The sequence below is a fragment of the Penicillium citrinum genome (genome assembly GCF_028827155.1).
Source record: "Penicillium citrinum strain IBT 23319 chromosome Unknown utg000009l:1.0-4274883.0:1.0-4276374.0, whole genome shotgun sequence".
Classification (NCBI taxonomy): Eukaryota; Fungi; Ascomycota; class Eurotiomycetes; order Eurotiales; family Aspergillaceae; genus Penicillium; species Penicillium citrinum.
This window is the reverse complement of record NW_026622694.1, coordinates 3,032,535-3,051,514: the sequence shown is the minus strand read 5'-3', so window position 1 is coordinate 3,051,514 and position 18,980 is coordinate 3,032,535. Positions and strand designations below refer to the sequence as shown.

Below are 18,980 nucleotides of genomic sequence, written 5' to 3'. Positions count from 1 at the left end.
TTGCGGGGTATGACTAAGCTGCCAATTCCCGGCCACGTTCTGGATGCGAGCTTCCCTGACCTTCACCTTTGACTCCAAGCGCCGCACACCATGGCTTCTCTTTTCTTCTCCACCCCTGTCGACATCGATGTCGTACTTGATGATCTCGATGATCGCCAAACGGTCGATGTCAAGCTCGACAAGGGCCGTCGTGAGCGGGTCCCCTTGTACATGGATGGAGAGTCCGTCAAGGGTGCGGTGACAATTCGACCAAAGGATGGCAAGCGGTTGGAACACACAGGGATCAAGGTGCAATTCATTGGCACAATCGGTATGTAATCCGAATTCGGGGGCTCATTGGAGACAATACTAATTGCCTGGGCAAATCAGAAATGTTCTACGATCGAGGAAACCACTACGAATTTCTGTCACTTGTCCAGGAACTTGCTGCGCCTGGCGAATTACTACATCCCCAAACCTTCCCATTCAACTTCAAGAACGTCGAGAAGCAATATGAATCCTATAATGGCATCAATGTGAAACTGCGTTATTTCGTGCGCGTGACGGTCTCGCGACGCATGGCCGACGTCATTCGTGAGAAGGATCTTTGGGTGTATTCTTATCGCATGCCGCCCGAGACCAATAGCCCTATCAAAATGGACGTTGGTATTGAAGACTGCCTGCACATTGAGTTTGAATACTCGAAATCAAAGTATCATCTTAAGGACGTGATTGTGGGGCGGATCTATTTCTTGCTCGTGCGATTGAAGATTAAACATATGGAATTGTCCATTATTCGACGAGAAACGACTGGATCTCCTCCAAACCAGTACAACGAGAGTGAGACACTTGTGCGATTTGAGGTATGTGTCTGAATTTACATGTCTTGACGAATTTAAATGTCGCATGTGCCCACGTGAATGTGCTAACCCTGCGCCAGATAATGGATGGCTCGCCTTCTCGAGGTTAGTTCTCAGTACATACACCTTCCATCCCTGATATCGATCAGCTGTGACGCCGACTGAACCGCAATTCATCATCGGAAAGAATTGTTTAGATCATTCGTATGCTAACTTTCCAAAGGTGAAACCATCCCAATCCGTCTTTTCCTCGGCGGTTTCGACCTGACACCAACCTTCCGCGATGTGAACAAGAAGTACTCGACACGATACTATCTCAGCCTGGTGCTGATCGATGAAGGTAAGTTGTTGAATCCACACCCATCCTTTCCGAACCCTCAGAGCTGGTATGATGCACCGAACGACGATGTGGAGAAGCCGAGTGCCAATGATATCTTACCAACAAACCATCGGCAATTGGTACGAGTCGGTCGGCCCGGTTTGCTCAATCCCACGTCCGAGTTCTTAGCTTCCGTGCCGTTGCCTGCCGACCCCCACGCTAGTTCCACCCTTGGCACCAAATCCCACCCTCCAGCGCCCACAAGAACATTGAATCACTGTATTCAATTTCAATCGTATCGTGCTACTAACAGTTGAATTCTTGTTTTGCAGATGCTCGTCGTTACTTCAAACAATCCGAGATTGCCCTTTATCGCCAAGCACCGGAAATCGCTGCGACACCTCAGATCGCCCAACAACAGCAAATTCAACAGCAAGTTCTTCTCCAGCAACAGCAACAGGCCCTTCCACCGGGCTCTGCTACCGCAGGACCTGGTCGTGAGGTTACTCCTAGTCAGACCGCCCAGCCTGCTCAGCAGGCACAACAGCCAGTTTCCGCGCCGGCAGCATGATCGTAAAGCTACTCTAGATAGCTCTCTGAGTGATGGCCTAATCTCTCAGTTTCTATCCCTCTATACCCCTCGTCACTCTTCTTGGGCACTCGCAAATATTTTTTTCTCCCAAACCTGCTTACATTACATGTGCCTATACTATCATTTGTTTTTGTCACGGTCATGTCACGATATCAATCTGGAGCTCTCTCTTTTCGTTTCCTCTACACTACAATAAGATCAATACGCTTGTTGGGAATTTTGCGGATTTTTGAGAAAATCTTGTGGTCTTTGACCTCGGAACTCCGTATCTTCAAAGGAAAGCGCCAGCCAGGTGTATAGTAAAAAGAAAAGGAAAAGTCCCCCGGGGTTATCAACAGTAAAACTGACTCTTGGCCGGTTCGGGTCAGCTATATTATAAGATAGGTCATTGCCATAATAACTACTAGTAATCTATTCAAACCGTCCGATTTCATGTAACACCTTTCCCAGGGCTTCAAGTACTCGTCCATCATCACGTTCCTTACCAGCAACTTGAATTGCTTTAGCAACCAGTGGGTATAGCCACTCAAGATGTTTACGGTGATGAGGGGACTGATTTCCATCCAGCCCTTCTGTCGCCGTGACCGTTTTTATGGATGGTGGGTCCGGAATTGACGAGGGCTCACTGCGAAGCTGAACTGCATGGTCTAGCAAATGCAGTAATGCTTTGCGAGCTGGGGTCGGCTGTGGCATTAAGCCGCGAAGAGGCTGATCGGCGACATAGCATTTGATCGAGATAGCGCAACGAAGAAGAAGATAGGGAGCAATAGATCGCGCTAGCAGAACCTGTGGGCTTGAAGTAGCAACATCAGAATCGGAGCTGGCCGCAAGCTCAAAGAATGTGTCCATGAGAGCATAAGCAATCTTTGGACGTAGTGTTGGAGGCGGGTCGAAAGTTCGGCCGCTGCGGATAAGATAGAAATCCTTCAATGGCTCTTTCTCAATCGGACAACCGGGAAGGTCAAAACGTTGCGGAGGGTAGATGAATGATGAGTGGAAGAGCGCGCAAGAGAAGTCGCGGCGAACGGTCTCTGGAATGATGGATGCTCCCAGAGCGGGAAGGACCAGCGTTTTCAAGCGAGTAAACGCACTCAGATCGAAAGCCTCATCGGCCATGATACGTGTAGTTGGTAAATCCTGGATCTGGAAACCGCGAGCGGAAACGATGCCATGGACGATATCAACAACGCACTGCCAGAACTGGCTAACGTCACTCTGGCTAATTTTGGGATACTGTTTCTCAATGTGGGGAACCGCAGCTTCAAGAACATTCAATGAAGTAGTTACGGCCTTTTGCCATAGGTAAGGCTCACGGTCTTTGCCTTGCCATCTGTACTTCTGCGTGATCAACGCACTGAGATGCTGAAGAGAGGTTGCCAATGCGCCGTTTGTGAGGATATCTTGCTTGATGCCAAACTCCGCGATATACCAGCCAACCAGTTCGATGACACGCTTCGAGAATGCTACAAAAGTTGGCTTTCTGGAATCATTGCCAAGGGCCCATCTAGTCAATGCCGAGTCAGAGAGTTCGGCAAGACTCATTAGAATTGTCGCCTGTGACTCATCTTTCTCCAAGCACATTGTTCTGAGGCATTCCATGGCTAGTTCCTGGACTGCAGATGGACGATCGACATCTGGAGAATAGGGTGGGGATACTGAATTCCATACAAGCAAACGCAGATGTTGTAGGACTCTTGCGACATGTTCCGTAGTCAAGTTCTCTTTGTACAGCCTGTAGATCTGCTGGAAAGATTGAACATAGGCTACTGCGGCATTCTGATTGGGTTTGTCGAGGTCAGTATCAGCCTCATTTGCAGCTGGATGGCCATTGGCCCAGAGATCCCATGTACACTGAATCGCTTCTCTACTGAGACCAGTGGGAGAATGTACGCGCACGAGAATTGATGAAATACTGGCAAAAGTGGCCTCGTTCAACTCTAGTACGCGCTTGTCAACCAAAGCTTGCAGATACTTCAACAGGCGCTTCCAAGACCGATCAAAGTCCTCGTCGCTTACAATGGCATCGAAGAACGTTGTAATCAAATTCGACACACCGTTGATCATCACAACAGTTGTCGTGACCCTGGACTTAAAGTCATCGGTGTCATTGCCGTGCTTTGACTTAGGTTGAAGCAATTTGTTTTCAATGCCCTCGACCATCAAGAAAAGAACCCTGTTCAAGCATAGTCGCCATGCCTTCGGGGAGAGCTGCTGTCCATAAGCATCGAAAATTCTGAGAAGGGTATGTATCGCACTATTTCGAATTTCCGACCTCGGGTCTGTTGTGATGTCGACGATACGAAGCAAGAGCAACAGCCAGAGCGAATTTCTCGAAACCGAGGGATCATCATCACAGACAAGTTTACCGAGTTCTTCTTCGCTAACAGTAGCGTCAACGTGACTTTCAATGGAGAATTCCTCAATCTGCCCTTGAAGAAAATCGGAAACATTCCAGAAAAATGAGGTCGTGGTCAAAGAAATATTGAAATCTTGCCTCTGGGAGGCGAAACTAGACAAGGAATTGACAAGACTCAATAAGCATGATGCAGGTAGCAAAGACAAGAAATCCGAAGCCACAAGATGCAATGATCTGTAGGCAGCACGGACTAAACGAGGACCAGCAGGGAGACCCGAAGACCTACGCTCGGTTGGCGTACTCAGTTGATCCCCACTCTCAACCTTGGCCACTCCTTGAAAGACACCGGTTATCAAATCAAAGATAAGGTTCCAGCCGTCCGCGAATGTTTCCGCGTATTGTTCGAGTATATTGTGAAGGATTTCCAAGCATTGCTCATGGATCTCTGTCACAGCAATTGGAAGTGATTTTGACGAAACCATCTCTGACGAATATAGTGCCACAACCTGATCTTTAAGAGTCTGGAGATTTCTGACTTGCAATTCGTTTTGAGTGTTCTCATTTATTTCCTTTGGTTTCATAGTCAAGAAAATCAACGAGTTCAATATTGCGCTAGCCTGCAGGCGAAGACCGAGGCTGGCCGAGACACTTGTAGTAGTTGATATGAGGCTTTGAGACAAAAGTTGCCAGGCGCTATTATCCTCTTCATTGAGCGAGGATAGTCTGTCGAGGTTTGCTCTAGCCAGATCATTCCCTTTCTCTAGCACAAACTTGAGCTCCTCGTCTTGCATCCTACCCTTACCCACGGTGTGAGACACTCGTCGGGCATTTTGGTTCAGAACGCCAGGGCGCCGCAGATTTTGAGGGGAGCTAGGCATTTCAGATACCTCCTGTGCAGTTTCCTTTTGAAACTCTTGCTCGGTGAATGGGGATAGATTGAGCAAAGCGAGTAAAATCTCACGGAATGAGGAACTAGGATAATCGCTGGTACTTTCGAACAATTTGGCTGAAGCGGCCTGCACTGCGATAACTTCAGTTCCAAGGTTTGCGGTTGGGACATCATTGCCGGAGACTGCGGTTTCTCCTAACCCAGAGGCTGCCTTGGACATTGTGCTAGATGATACACCAATTACCAATCCAGTATACTGCAGCGTTTCGAGCAGGATGGACCAGGCCGGCTGATCTAGTGTTGGACCCAGAGCTATTCCAAGGTTTAACAAAGCTCGTAAACAAAGCAGATTCCTTGTGCTCAGAGCCACTGGTGAACTTTCCGTCGCTGTCACGGTAGATGAATCCACAGGCAAAGAAGTGTTGCGAGTTGATTCTGAGCTCTTACGCTTGTTCTTAGACATGTCGTGAGATTGAACGGAGCCTGAATGAGAGTGAGAAGGATTTTGCGCTCTAGAACTACCTGTGCTTGCTGGCATGGCGGCCTTCCCAAGTGTCGTAAGGAACGCATCACGAGGTACAGACAATCGTAAAAGACCCGCCACATGGGCAAGTTTTTGGAAAGCTCGCACAAGGTTATGATAAAATTCATCATCCAAAGAGGCTCGCAGGAAAGTGGAACATGCCGCAAGAACAGCAGGCCAGCAGTTCTCAACGATCTCGGCACACGTTCTAATAGCAGAGTACTGAACATGCGATTGTAATTCCAAAGGATTGATAGGGACTGCGGGTTTTTTTAACTGCGAGGATGGTTGTGTTCTCCCAGAATCTGGCGATTGAAGGTCTTGTGAAGATCTAGCCGAATCGATGCTTTGGTCCTGATTTACAAGTCGGTTCTTCCGCCTCTGCTTCAGGTCTGGAACTGTAAGGGGCAGGATGAATTTTGCGAGTCCCTCAGCAAAGCTGCTGATGCAATTGAGAACAAGACTGTAGATGTAGGTATCCGGCGGGAATGGCGGATCTGATTTATCGAGCAAATCAATGTAGGGCGTCCTCACAACACTCCACTGGTTGCTGATGCCCGCCACCTTAGTCTCAGTCTGAGGAACCGACGACCCAATGACACCTGTTACTCCACCAGTCTCGAGTGCAATCTGATCATCCGTGGCAGATCGTGAGTGCTCTGCTCTCAACGGTATTGTTGATTGATTGGTGACGCCAATCAATGAGGGCTTCTCTGAAGCCAGCTTCACAAGTGAAGCCATGTGGTCTCGCAGTACGTTCTTTCTGCCTTCTTCTCCATCATACAGGGAGTATATCTGACGAACAACCCCGGGCTCGGAATAGAGTCCTCGAAAGACTTCCATGCATAGCACTCTCTTCCAAGGTGCTGTTCCGTCTGGTTCCAACAGATGAGTGAGCAGACCGAATGCCATTTCACACTCCGCAGGCAAAAGGGACATGTGACGCTTCAGAAGAACAAGAAGAATCCTAGCGACTCGGACCGTTTCGGAAAAAACATGACGCTCAGATAAGTATCGCACGGTCAAGGGCATAAGGCGAACCCGGAGAACCTGGGACAACTCAGGGTGTCCCACAAAAAGACGGCCGCTATTGAGTATGACACTTTCTATTAGCTCAAGAACAAATGCCGGAGATAAAGTCTTGATGCGTAGAAATTGCAGTTCTTCACCATCCAGCGCCCGGCAAAGGTCGTCCAGAACCTTCAAAGTAACGTCAGTATGAGGTAAAAGAAGAGAGAGACCTTCGACAGTACCAAGAGAGCATCGTATGCAAATTGCGCCACATCCACAGATTGGCCATCTACCTTCACATTTGTTGTTGATTTAGCATCATTGGGAAGCCCTGCTAGAGATATTAGTTATGGTCTCCAATTCGGGAAGTATTGGGTGACTTGCTGTCTTCGCTAGACACTCGCTCGAATGTCGACACAACCAGTTGTTGAAGTGTAGCAGCTGCCGTGCTACTGACTGCAATTGTCTTGCTTGCTTGCAAAGTTGCACATATCTCTAATGTGCTAGCTAGTAGCTCGCCACTGAGGTCGTTTGAATAAAATTGCAGAAGCGACGGCAGAGACTGTAATATTTTCAGTTGGATATCAAGACCTGTAAGATATTAATATTCCCCTTCACGATACTCGACGCTCTGGCATATTTTAGACATACTTAAGCTTGTTGTCTCTTTCAGGCCACCAAGAACGTCCTTTAAACGATGGGAAGGCAATGATTTGGATGCAATCAGCCTTTGCAGGCAGATAACACCAATACCCGCAAGCTTCGCATGTCGAGTATGGCATGCAATGATGAATGGTTCGACAAAGGCGGGCTTGCGGACGAGGTCTACACCGCTTTTAGCTATGCTCGTGTTTGGAATTCATTTGGGCAAATTTTATAACTCACCTGCTGATATCTGAGCCTCGGACGTCGATGGCAATGCCTTCAACTCATTGAGTGATTGCTCTGCAGCCTATATCACTTGAATTAGTAACCATAGAAAAGGGATGGGACTAAGGAATCGACTGACATGACGCAGGTCGGTATTCTTTCGTCGAGACTCTTGTATAAGATTGGAAAGTTCGGTCTGTAGGAATTGAGAGGACATTTCCAATGGACAAATCTATCACCGCATGTCCAACGTCCTTTCGAGATGACCGCAAGTACAAAGTGTCCACAACTCTGGCTTTTCGAACACGTATTGAAGCGAAGTGAGACCCCGTAATATACCGAGTGGCCCTTCAAAGTGATTTGACACCAAATAACAACCTACTTGGATCTGTTGAGTACTTCGCAGCGAAATTGCGGAGCAGTCAACAATCCCCCGGCGTGGCATCTCCAGGCTAATTGAATGCCAAGGAATTTGATAAGGCAGTATCACACGTGACCTTGGGCGGTCCGGCAGAAAGGTGGGCGGTTGCCCCTCCTGCTTTCTTCACATCTTGATTTTGAAAGATACTTGTTTCATCGATTTGGACGCTCACATCGTTTTGCTTGAAGATGTCTACCGCTAAGGTCCCGCGAAACTTTCGTCTATTGGAGGAGTTAGAAAAGGGCGAAAAGGGCCTGGGTGCTGGTACGTTCCGTCATACCCTGATAACACATCTCCGTGCAGCTAACCAATAACTATCTTATCTCAATTGCAGAGGCATGCTCATATGGTCTTGCCGATGGCGAGGATATGATGATGAGCAACTGGAACGGTACTATTCTGGGACCTCCTCACGTTAGTGTCTTTCGCATAATCCTACGGCATTAGATATATCAAACTTACAAGAAAGATCAGAGTGTCCACGAGAACCGGATATACAGTGTTAACATCCATTGCGGCCCCGACTATCCTGATAACCCCCCCATCCATCCAGTTCACCTCGAGGGTGAACATTCCTTGTGTCGATCAGAAGTCTGGAAAGGTAGAATTCAAAACGCCCGCGACGCCATCGAAGAGTGATTACTGAAACTATTTTTAATGATTAGGTGGACCCCACTAAGCTCCCTTGCCTGGCTCAGTGGAAACGGGATTTCACTATGGAGACTGTCCTAATCGAACTTCGGAGGTCAATTAACTCTCGTTCAAGACAATATAACAAGCGCTAACAGGTTTTATTGCAGATATATGGCTTTGCCTCAGCACAAGAAGCTGCCCCAGCCTCCCGAGGGCTCTACTTTCTAAAGCCCGAGACTCGCCCATTAGGGTCTAGAAATTTAAAGCATCACGGATCATCCTTCCTCATGTTTCTCTGCCTCGTTTTCTTCCTTTGATGATTCTCTTAGAGCGTTTATAGTCTCTCTGCATGTCAGCATCGGCGCGGTTTCTTTCGCAGCCCAATCATTTTTATGTATCATGTTCCTACGATGACGTTATGTATTTCGAGGTTTTGCTGGAATGCAATCATATACGCCCATAGTCCCAGGGAATTGTCCACTTCATACCGAAATCTGCGCCACTACTCAATCTCTTCCAGATTAGATCCAAAATATAATGAACACTTTGATGTTGCATACTCCAACGGTTCTCCGCAATAATTGAAATCACGTGATTTGAGTTACTCTGCAGCACAGGTGGAGATCTTTCGCCCGCTCGCCGAATCTCGTAGATGTCACAGAATGGTAAACCCGAAGTTATCTGGGGTACATCGGTTTGCTTGTGAGTGATAGATACGCTTCACTCGGAAATTTGATGTTTGCTGACTTTTTTCATTCGTGGCTTAGGTTTATCCTTATATCGAGCTCTTCTCCGACAATGTTCTCCATCGGCCAGTGATCCGTCGTGGCTCGGCGAAACAAGGATTCTCGTCAAGCAACGGTTCCGGAAATACAGAGGACTGGACAGTCCTACCCAGATAGCGAATTCTTTGAAAGCTGGCTATAAGGTACATGCTCTCCCAGATACGACCAAACCCCAATGGTTCTAATAAAACAAATAAATGAAAACAGACCCTGGACCTACTGAGCTCCGCGTCGAATGGTAGTAGCCGAGATGCCAGGCGGTTGAGTGATATACTTGAGCAAACCAAGGTTGCAAAGGCACAATGCGCGGCCCAACAAAAGGAGCTAAAGGATTTAGCTGCACCGCAACCCTTGTCCGCGAAACGTGCCCGGAAACAAGAATCAATACGCTACGAAGAAAAGACTCGATATCGCCATCCAGATACCCCTTCGATCCTCGCTCGTCCAAAACCAGTAAAAGGAATACGTAAAGTTCCATACCTAGTCAATGCGCGCGGCTTACCTTTTCTGCGCATCAAAAAACCGCAACCAAGAAATCTTAGTGGTGTCATCAGGAATAAATTGGAAAGGCGGTGGAAACGCATCCTACGTCGAGACAGGCTGACAATCGATAAATTATTCGCTGAGGATGAGGACAATTGGGATCACTTGACCAATGCTCAGGACTCGTCCACTTGGTCGCGGCACTACAAGCTGGCTCTTGATGAAGTGAACGATCAGATTCGCGAGTCGGATGAGAATGCTGCAGAAATGGCTCGTAAAATGTGGAACATTGTGCTTAAAGAGCGACTTTTGGCCGAGGAGGAACAAAAGAAAAGGTATCAAGACGCCGGATCTGTTGTAGGTTAAATGTTATGGTCTTTTGGAGGAGAGTCTTGCGTGAAGCTCTACTTGTATTTTTACTGATCTTGTTCTACCAACACAATGATACCCGATGCTTTATGCGATTGATCCAATGTGCGATACAAAAAATAGTGCTATGTTATCGTGGTAACCCTATGGTATCCATGATCATTGAGCAAACTTCAAGCCAGAGAAAATATTTCCATGGGGGTCTGGCAACCCAGCTATATAGTACGTCTAACTAGAGCCACGCAGTAACTTATGCAGCAACTTTCAACTTTTCAACAGCTGGTAGAGCATCATCGCCTTCTTCCTCAAAGTCTCCCTTGCCTGCCAATCCTCGCTCCCACAGTTGTCGACCAGTGAGCTTCTTCTCATCTTTATTGGACTTTTTCTTCTTGTCCTCTGCTTCCTTCTCCTCTTTTTGTCGCTGTTCCTCGTCCTGTAATTCCTTTTGGAACTTGGTGTGCCACTCCAAGAAGCTCTCGCGGTTGACAGCTGTACCCTGGAATTTCTTGTTTTCTTCTTCTTCAGCTTTCGCAGCTATCTTGTCCTTCTCAGCCTGAACCGCATTTACACGCTCGATCATCAGCTCCTCAGCATTTTCCTTCAGTGCGCTAACGAGAGTGAAAACCATTGCCATTCCCATATTTTCTTCAATCGTAGGCTGGAGAGATTCGAGAAGCCGCTCCCGGTCTTCTTGGATATCCAGTTGTGGGTGTTTCGGGGCATTAGGCGCAGAGGAAATGCTGAGTTCCGGCGCGACATCAGGGTAATCTTCCGGGTAAGACACTTCCAAGTAGATCACAGGCTGTTCCTGTTCTTCATCTGCAGTCTCGGGGGCATCAAGGTTTATCGATATTCTGTATGAAATTTCGGATATATCTGCAAAGGACGGTCTAGGTTAATGACACCTCTTTTGTCGGAGGTATTGACGAAAACCCAAATTTCGACGTACCTGTTATTTCTTCAGGAAAAATCGAATCGAGCACCTCACGCTCCTCTGTTTGATCTTCACGGCCCATTGTATCTGCGTGTCTGCCCCGCCTGCGGATCGGAGGGGTACTGAAGAAGCCAGGTTGGTGAGGTGGTAAAAGGAAAGAGAACGGGTTGTCCGATCAGGATAATGTAAGGGACAGAGACTGGAGATCCCGACGTTCAACCTAAATACACTCGTACAGAGCTCTGGAATATATTTCTTTGGAGGTTATCGCATCGCCGTCGCAAATCCAGCAGTCTTGCAGTCTCCACATGCAAGGCGGTCAAACAGTCCCGATTTTTGAATTGGAGCTTCAACTTTTTTTTAATTCGAGTTCCCCGCGATCCTAATATTTTACAATAGACTACATCGACCTTGGTCCTTCTGTTTCAGTTTATTGAAATAATCTGCCATGGGAAAACCCAGGCCGCAAAAGAGAAAGTCTAAGAAGTCCTCTAAATCGTCTCAAAAATCCGTTCTCGGCCCTGGCGGCTCTATCTCGAAACACAGCATGGCTCAAGATCCTTCCACATTAGTCGACCAAGCCACGATTCTTTTACAAACTGGTCGGGCCGACGAGGCATTGCCAACTGCACAGCAAGCTTTGGAGCTAGCAGGCGATAATGGGTCGGCACAGCTACCAGCAGTGAATTTACTGGGAGAAATCAATGTTGAGCTGGGCGATATCGATACTGCGAGGGATTGCTTTGCTCGTGCCGTCGAGCTAGATCCTAATGGTTCAATTCCGGAATCTGAAGGTGGAGGCTCTGAGAAGTTCCTTTGGCTCGCACAATTGAACGAGCAGGGTGGTGCAGAGAGCGTTCAGTGGTTTGAAAAGGGCGTCGCATCTCTACGACATACTCTGCAGACTTTAGATGGCAAAACCAGCAAGGAGGGTCTTGCCGAAATTCAAGAGAAGAAACTTAAGCTGTCAAATGCTCTTTGTGCCGTCGCTGAAATCTATATGACCGATCTTTCGTGAGTTGCCCTTGTCTGGTCTGACCTTTATACGTTCACTGCTTACTTTTCTTCCCCATCTTACAGTTGGGAAGAAGATGCGGAAGCCCGTTGTGATGCTCTTATTTCAGAGGCTATCTCGGTCACGCCAGACGCCCCCGAGGTATTGCAGACTCTCGCATCTATCCGTATATCACAGTTGCGCACCGATGAGGCCCAAGCAGCACTTAGAAAGAGCATTGGTCTTTGGAAGGACCTGCCTCCAGATGATCTCAGTATTCCAGACTTCGCTGTGCGCATTAGTCTTGCGCGATTACTAATGGAGGTGTCTTTGGAGTTCGAGGCTCTGGAAGTGCTCGAACGTTTGATTCTGGAAGACGACCAGAGTGTGGAGGCGTGGTACCTTGGAGGCTGGTGTCTCTATCTGCTTGCAGAGAAGCAGCAAGCGCCAAAGGATATTACAGAGGATGACCCTACCGAATCTCCTCGACATGCATCCCTAGTAGCCAGCCGGGAATGGCTTAAGCAGAGCTTGAAACTCTACCAACTATTAGAATACGAGGATGAGCGACTACGTGACCATGCTGCGGAGCTGGTCCAGGGAATGAACCAGGAGATTGGTGAAGATATGGACGATGATAGTGAGGCGGAAGGTGAAGGTGAATGGGAGGAAGAGGAAATAGAGGTGAACTCCGATGATGATCACGAAATGGCCGATTCCTAGATCAGACACCACAAAGAAAAGTTACGAAGTTCTATTTATTGCATGTACAGTTTCTTTATTATATTTGATATCTGCACCATCTTTGTCGCCTTTTGTTGTTGATATCTATAAATTCAATATAGTACACACCCCTAGACTTTCTTTCATCACCCGCCAGTAGATATTAAAGCCTTTTTCTTAGTTCCACGGTTGTCCTTCGCCACTTTACCTCGGCGCCGGAAAAATCCGCCTCCGGGTATGCAGTTATCGATTTTTTGTCGACACTCACTGCGCGAACGAGACGTTGAGGCTGCCAAAACTCCTGCAGGATGGACTTTGTACCAGCGCCTAGCGGGGGCAACCCGGTGAAGGTTCCTGTGGTCGAGGTGGAGGCTGTAGACGTCGCGGAACCGGTCAACGCGGAGTCGGTTGCCGTAGAGGTTGTCTCCTCCGAGTACGAGACAGACAGTGATGATTCAGATGGCTGGGATACTCTGTCTCATAGCGAAGATACGGTTCTAATGCTGCGCGATGAACAATTGCGCGACGGACTTGGTACGTGGATTCTGATATCTTGCTCTCCCCCTGCCCCGGACACCCCCGCTCTCGGAATCCACCTTAAACTTAAGCTTACAATGCACGTCTTTCTATAGTCCCTGGCGCTTGTTCTCTAGATGAGGCCATTGCATTTCGAAAACGGCTTCATGCCATCGGCAAAGCTGCTTTCGTGGAAGAGACCCTGGTTCGCGAAACTGTCACGGCAAAGAAGCTATGCACAGCATTCGGTATCATGCCCCCGGCATTCCTTGAAGGCGCGCCAGATGAGGCTTTTCGCCCTCTTCTTGCAATCGCCCTATCGCGTGAATTCTCTCGCCGGCCGAAGCTTCCCGAATACAATACTATTGATGATGCCGTACGCTTGTTGCGGGAGTCGAAGAATATCATAGTATTGACCGGCGCCGGTGTAAGTACCATCATTCAGTTCATGTTTTTGTAACGGAGGTCTGACTTTTACTTATCAACTAGATTTCTACGAGTCTGGGAATCCCTGATTTTCGTTCAAAGGATACTGGACTTTACTCAAAATTAGAGCACCTTGGACTGAGCGACCCTCAAGAGGTCTTTGATATTCATGTTTTCCGGGAAGACCCCAGCATTTTCTTCTCCATCGCGAAGGACATTCTTCCTACCGAGAAGAAATATTCCCCGACACATGGTTTCATAAAACTTCTTCAAGACAAGGGCAAGCTTTTGACCAACTATACCCAAAACATCGACAATATCGAGGCAAATGCGGGCGTTTTACCGGAGAAGATTGTGCAATGCCATGGGTCATTTGCGACTGCAACGTGCGTCAAGTGCAAGCACAGAGTATCCGGAGATGCTATCTTTGATGAAATCAAAGAAGGGAAAATTCCAGAATGCAGTCTTTGTCGACAAAACATTGAGGCCGACGCATTGAAACCTCGGGGACTGAAGCGAAAGCGAAGCTCGAACGGATATCAGAAGGACCGAAAGAACTTTGAAGATAGCTCAGATGAAGAAGACTTCGAGATTCCCACTCCCGGTGTAATGAAGGTTCGTCAATGTTCGTTTCTCTGCTTATTTCAATGCCTAATAACTTGTGTATGCAGCCCGATATCACCTTCTTTGGCGAGGATCTTCCTGACGAATTTGGTCGCCGACTTGTTCATCATGATAGGGAGCTAGCAGATTTAGTAATTGTGATAGGAACCTCACTCAAGGTTGCCCCTGTCGCAGAAGTGCCGGGAATTTTGCCACGCAATATCCCACAGATCTACATATCACGCACGGTACGTCCTTTCAACAAAGTTCTCACACAGAATTATCCCACTCGGATTGAACCAGAACTAACATAATCCTATAGCCTGTATCACACACTAGTTTTGATATTGATCTTTTGGGCGACTGCGATGTGGTTGTATCAGAACTCTGCCGCCGGGCTGGCTGGAATTTAGAACACCACATGATACCCGTTGATGAGAAGGTAGATGTAACTCCCGTAGAGGGATACGAGTCACGACATGTCTTTCAAGTGAACAGCGCATAGCAGCGGAGTTTTTGGGAATGGCTTCTCTATGAAGGATGGCGTCTTCATGGATTCTTCTTCATCCTCAAATGTGCTTGTGGATACTTTCTCGGCACCTACAATTTTCTCTTTCATGATATTGGATTTTATTTGATAGATACTACCTATTATGGATGTGGTTTTTTGGTTGTGACGATCATGAATTCGTGGCAGCATAGTGTACATGCTCTCTTTAGCTCGAAATGAAATTGCCTGTTCCCACCCATGGAAATTTTGAGTACTATACTCACCTTTATATACTGATATATTATAGGGTAGGTACCCTAAGTATATCTACGTATTACCAATGCACTATTACTACCTATCCATAGGTAGTTACTCAGTACATCCATGTACTGAGTAACTATGTACTAGTTAATTGCTAACACTAGGTATCTGTGTAGATTGAAGCACCAAGTCAAATATATAAATTTACTACTAGCCAGAACTTCTTTATTACATTCACAGTCACATGTTCTAGACTTCCACGTATGCCATTGACATAATCGTACTCATGAGTACAACCCCATAGTTGGTGATTAATTGTCTGGTACGCGGAAATCGGACATTTGGGGACGAAAAGAAAAAAAAAAAATCGATCCCGCAGTAAAACACCCCACCAACCATCGGCGCACGGATTGACCTGTAACAAAACCTCCGCGATATACAAAGAAGAACAAACACAGATATTCGCAGTTTTTCAACCATGGAGTATCTAATTCGGTTTGCTCAAACCCATGAAGATTTCCGACTGCCAGAGATCCGGGCGCTTGCCTCACATGTTGGTGTCGACATAGAAATTGTTTCTTATAATGACCATGTAAGTCATGAATTTTGACACCAAGGAGCTTGAATCAATTTATGAATCTCAAAATGGAATATTATTTGCTCCCCTTCTGCTTCGATCGTTCTCATTTCTTGGAATCAGCAGCTAATCAAACTTATCACAGTCACCTTACTGCGTTGTGAAATTGCCAGACAATGCATCAGCCTGCGCAATTATGGGGAGAAGCATTCTTGCTAAAGACATAAGCGAGTTATGGGGCCAAGGTAAAAACTACGAGGAGTTGCATGCCGACGTTTATCGACGATCAAAGCATCTCTGGGCGAATTACCACGAAGTCACATTTTCATTCTCCGTGGATGCGTTCGCAGGAAAGCGCAGCCAGAGCGAGAAATCCAAAATTATTGAGTCATTCAAATACCTAGACTTCAAAGGGCGCATTCGGATGAAGAACCCCGACGAGCAATTCTATGTTCTAGAGGAATACGTCTCGGATGCCGAAACAAGCATCATAGGCACAAAGAAGGTATCGGAGCCTCGAAATATCTTCATGGGTCGTTTTCTTGCCAAGAGTGACCGAGACATTATTAACAAACATGATCTCAAAAAACGTCGGTACATCAGCACTACATCTATGGATGCTGAACTCAGCCTGGTGACGGCGAACATGGCCTTGGCTGCCCCAGGAAAGGTCTTCTATGACCCTTTTGTCGGAACAGGAAGTTTTTTGGTGGCCGCCGCGCACTTTGGAGCACTTACTCTTGGTTCGGATATTGATCCGCGAAGTTTCCGTGGTAAAGATACTGAGCGTGAGAAAGGTGAAGTCGCAGTCATGCGAAACTTCAAACAGTATGACATGGAGAGCAAGATGATGGACCTTTTTACCTCGGACCTTACCAATACACCTCTGAGAAACGCTGGGATTCTTGATGGCATTACCTGCGATCCGCCATATGGGGTGCGTGAGGGTCTGCGAGTCTTGGGCACGCGTGATGGTGTTTTGAAGGAGCCTGTCTATATTGATGGAGTTGCGGCACACAGGTATATTTCTTTTTGTTCCATCATTGCAATGTTAAATTTAGCTAATCATTATTATAGTAAGCCTGATTATATTCCTCCCAAGCGACCTTACGGTTTCGAGGCTCTGCAAAGAGATATTCTTGATTTTGCAGCTCGAACCCTTGTCACTAATGGTCGTCTGGCAATGTGGATGCCTACATCGGACGATGAAGCTACGAATTTTCCAGTACCCATGCACCAAAATCTGGAAATTATCAATGTTTCAACTCAAAACTTCAATCTATGTGAGTGCATATATCCATATGATATATCTATCCTAAGCCGACGTGACTGATTTTTATTAATCATACTAGGGTCTCGACGGTTGATAACATACAGACGTCTCCCAGTAGGTGAGACATCTGATACCTCACAAGGCAGAAATATAGTCGATCCCCAAGGCGTCAGTGCAGATGAGCTTAACTCATTCCGTCGGAAGGTATGAACAGACATTCAACAACCAGATCAGAAGGACGAAAGCTGACATATACTTCACCCGCTAAGTTTTATACTAGAAATGGCCCCAAACAAAAGCCAAGCACCTCTGCAGAGCAATGATGGTGACCTCTGTTTTGTTCTTTACTATGGCACTTAGGAAATCACAGCCATTATATGCGACAGAGATCACGGCCACTACATGCAACCAAGAGAGTGCCAGAAGGATTATGAGAATTTATTTATTTGCATTTATAACTTGCCTCGGTCCTTTGCTTTCGATGAAGCCGTGTCAAGTACGACACCTTCGTCCAACTCAATGCGCGTGACTTCTTTCGCCAGTTCTACTCTCATGGAGTGGGCCAATTTTTCACCTTCCTCATCGTCGAGCTCATCACGCTGGCCACGTCCAAACATAGTGAAACTCGGTCTTTGAGAGACGTCTGTAGATGGACGAGGAATTATATGGAAATGGACATGAGGGACTTGTTGCGCCGCTCTAGCCCCTGTTTAGTTTAGTTAGTGGGACATTTATATCACCTCTTACCACAAAGGAAATGCACTATCAGTGGGGTTCGATTAAATACAAGGAAACACGTACCATTATTCTGCACCACATTCCAATGCCTGTCTTGATCATCGCCAAAAACAACTTTTGTGACAACCCTTGAAAGAATGGGGAGCCATTTGCCAACCTAAATTCAATATGAATGAGCAGTCCACAGGTGGAAAAGTATAGGCTCAACCAAGGGGCTAAAACAGCACTGCTGTTTTAGCTGCATATATAAAAGATAGTCACATACCTCTTGTCCAGTCTGCACATCCATATCTCCCAGCATCTCAAAATGTCGTCTTGGTGCAACGAGGACATGGCCTTTCGTGAGGGGCATAATATCCAAGAAGGCCATTACATGCTCCGTAGAGAGGATAAGATGGGCTGTTGGATCTGTATCCTGACGGGGAGACTTCAAATTCGCACCCGACTCAGCTCCATTAGAAGGAATCGGTTGATTGGTTGATGCAATATTGCAAAAAGGACATGCCGATGACATATTTAGATGAGGTACCGCCATTAATTCACAGCACGATCACCCGGGGAATAGCTTGCATGTAATCCTTGAAAGCGAGGAGCATGTATAGGGAAAATTTCCGGATTCTGGCGGATGTCGTTTAGATAGGGCGCAAATCTGGAACAAGAAGACAAGATTGGAATATTGGGAGCAGTCTAAGTAAAAAATTTGGGAGATTGGACAGGCTTGATACTGATGGATGGTAGGAATGTGGTAGCAGATGGACTGGCAGTTGAGCTGATCGCGACAGATGAACCTCGGCTACGGGACGGTACATATAGCGCCGAGCCAAAACAACAGGGGATAACAGTGATTAACAAGCTCGAACATTGAAGTAGTCAGGTAGATTGGGATTATTAAAGGATGGAAGGTTAATGAGAATTAATTGAAGATCAGGATTGTATGCAACTCATTACGCTTCGAATCCAGCACAGGAACCAGCTAATCTAATAAGACTCGGCCCAGCCCATCCTCACACGCATTACCCCTCCCGAAAGCCAGCAGTCTACCACTCGAAACCAGTCAAGAAGACTAGATATTTCGAAGAAAGACAGTGGATGCCACCTGGAAAGAATAACCAACGACTATTTAGCCTTGCAAATGCTTTTTTGTTTCATGAACGGATCCCACCTAAGAGATCAGTATGATGGGGGATCGCGGAGACATGGAAAACAGAACAAGAGATAAAATCAATGGTGTGGCAATAAGTTAAAATTCTGATCTGAAAAGAAAAGAAGTAGAAGAAAAAATGATAGAATCCGACGCCGGTCACGCGAACCGAATAACAAGAATAGAAAGGTATCAGGGTAGACAAGAGAACAGA

At 46.8% G+C, this 18,980-nt stretch overlaps 9 protein-coding genes across 9 annotated transcripts; 6 read left to right on the top strand and 3 right to left on the bottom strand.

Annotated features, from left to right (window-relative positions):
* Positions 1 to 90: 90 nt before the first annotated feature.
* On the top strand, positions 91 to 1,729 carry N7469_010608 (vacuolar protein sorting-associated protein 26; the record flags this gene model as incomplete). Its single annotated transcript, XM_056649513.1, has 5 exons — positions 91 to 310; positions 370 to 842; positions 920 to 944; positions 1,063 to 1,179; positions 1,491 to 1,729. The coding sequence occupies 5 exons, from the start codon at positions 91 to 93 to the stop codon at positions 1,727 to 1,729; spliced, it is 1,074 nt and encodes a 357-aa protein (XP_056496644.1).
* Positions 1,730 to 2,161: 432 nt separating this feature from the next.
* On the bottom strand, positions 2,162 to 7,616 carry N7469_010607 (uncharacterized protein; the record flags this gene model as incomplete). Its single annotated transcript, XM_056649512.1, has 6 exons — positions 2,162 to 6,718; positions 6,772 to 6,860; positions 6,914 to 7,120; positions 7,181 to 7,354; positions 7,415 to 7,481; positions 7,539 to 7,616. 6 exons carry the CDS (start codon positions 7,614 to 7,616, stop codon positions 2,162 to 2,164), a joined length of 5,172 nt encoding a protein of 1,723 aa, XP_056496643.1.
* Positions 7,617 to 8,008: 392 nt separating this feature from the next.
* On the top strand, positions 8,009 to 8,459 carry N7469_010606 (E2 ubiquitin-conjugating protein MMS2; the record flags this gene model as incomplete). The annotated part of the gene is made up of 3 exons (XM_056649511.1): positions 8,009 to 8,084; positions 8,155 to 8,234; positions 8,295 to 8,459. The coding sequence occupies 3 exons, from the start codon at positions 8,009 to 8,011 to the stop codon at positions 8,457 to 8,459; spliced, it is 321 nt and encodes a 106-aa protein (XP_056496642.1).
* Positions 8,460 to 9,115: 656 nt separating this feature from the next.
* N7469_010605 (LYR motif-containing protein) lies at positions 9,116 to 10,087 on the top strand (the record flags this gene model as incomplete). Its single annotated transcript, XM_056649510.1, has 3 exons — positions 9,116 to 9,155; positions 9,221 to 9,381; positions 9,446 to 10,087. 3 exons carry the CDS (start codon positions 9,116 to 9,118, stop codon positions 10,085 to 10,087), a joined length of 843 nt encoding a protein of 280 aa, XP_056496641.1.
* A 253-nt stretch (positions 10,088 to 10,340) lies between these two features.
* On the bottom strand, positions 10,341 to 11,106 carry N7469_010604 (RWD domain-containing protein; the record flags this gene model as incomplete). Its single annotated transcript, XM_056649509.1, has 2 exons — positions 10,341 to 10,966; positions 11,040 to 11,106. 2 exons carry the CDS (start codon positions 11,104 to 11,106, stop codon positions 10,341 to 10,343), a joined length of 693 nt encoding a protein of 230 aa, XP_056496640.1.
* A 366-nt stretch (positions 11,107 to 11,472) lies between these two features.
* Positions 11,473 to 12,741, top strand: N7469_010603 (ACL4 family protein; the record flags this gene model as incomplete). Its single annotated transcript, XM_056649508.1, has 2 exons — positions 11,473 to 12,038; positions 12,105 to 12,741. 2 exons carry the CDS (start codon positions 11,473 to 11,475, stop codon positions 12,739 to 12,741), a joined length of 1,203 nt encoding a protein of 400 aa, XP_056496639.1.
* A 308-nt stretch (positions 12,742 to 13,049) lies between these two features.
* N7469_010602 (putative histone deacetylase SIR2) lies at positions 13,050 to 14,791 on the top strand (the record flags this gene model as incomplete). Its single annotated transcript, XM_056649507.1, has 5 exons — positions 13,050 to 13,275; positions 13,374 to 13,684; positions 13,747 to 14,298; positions 14,355 to 14,534; positions 14,609 to 14,791. The coding sequence occupies 5 exons, from the start codon at positions 13,050 to 13,052 to the stop codon at positions 14,789 to 14,791; spliced, it is 1,452 nt and encodes a 483-aa protein (XP_056496638.1).
* Positions 14,792 to 15,515: 724 nt separating this feature from the next.
* Positions 15,516 to 17,097, top strand: N7469_010601 (tRNA (guanine-N2-)-methyltransferase; the record flags this gene model as incomplete). Its single annotated transcript, XM_056649506.1, has 4 exons — positions 15,516 to 15,629; positions 15,760 to 16,634; positions 16,692 to 16,897; positions 16,967 to 17,097. The coding sequence occupies 4 exons, from the start codon at positions 15,516 to 15,518 to the stop codon at positions 17,095 to 17,097; spliced, it is 1,326 nt and encodes a 441-aa protein (XP_056496637.1).
* A 242-nt stretch (positions 17,098 to 17,339) lies between these two features.
* On the bottom strand, positions 17,340 to 18,139 carry N7469_010600 (HIT family protein; the record flags this gene model as incomplete). Its single annotated transcript, XM_056649505.1, has 3 exons — positions 17,340 to 17,593; positions 17,689 to 17,782; positions 17,891 to 18,139. The coding sequence occupies 3 exons, from the start codon at positions 18,137 to 18,139 to the stop codon at positions 17,340 to 17,342; spliced, it is 597 nt and encodes a 198-aa protein (XP_056496636.1).
* Positions 18,140 to 18,980: the final 841 nt, after the last annotated feature.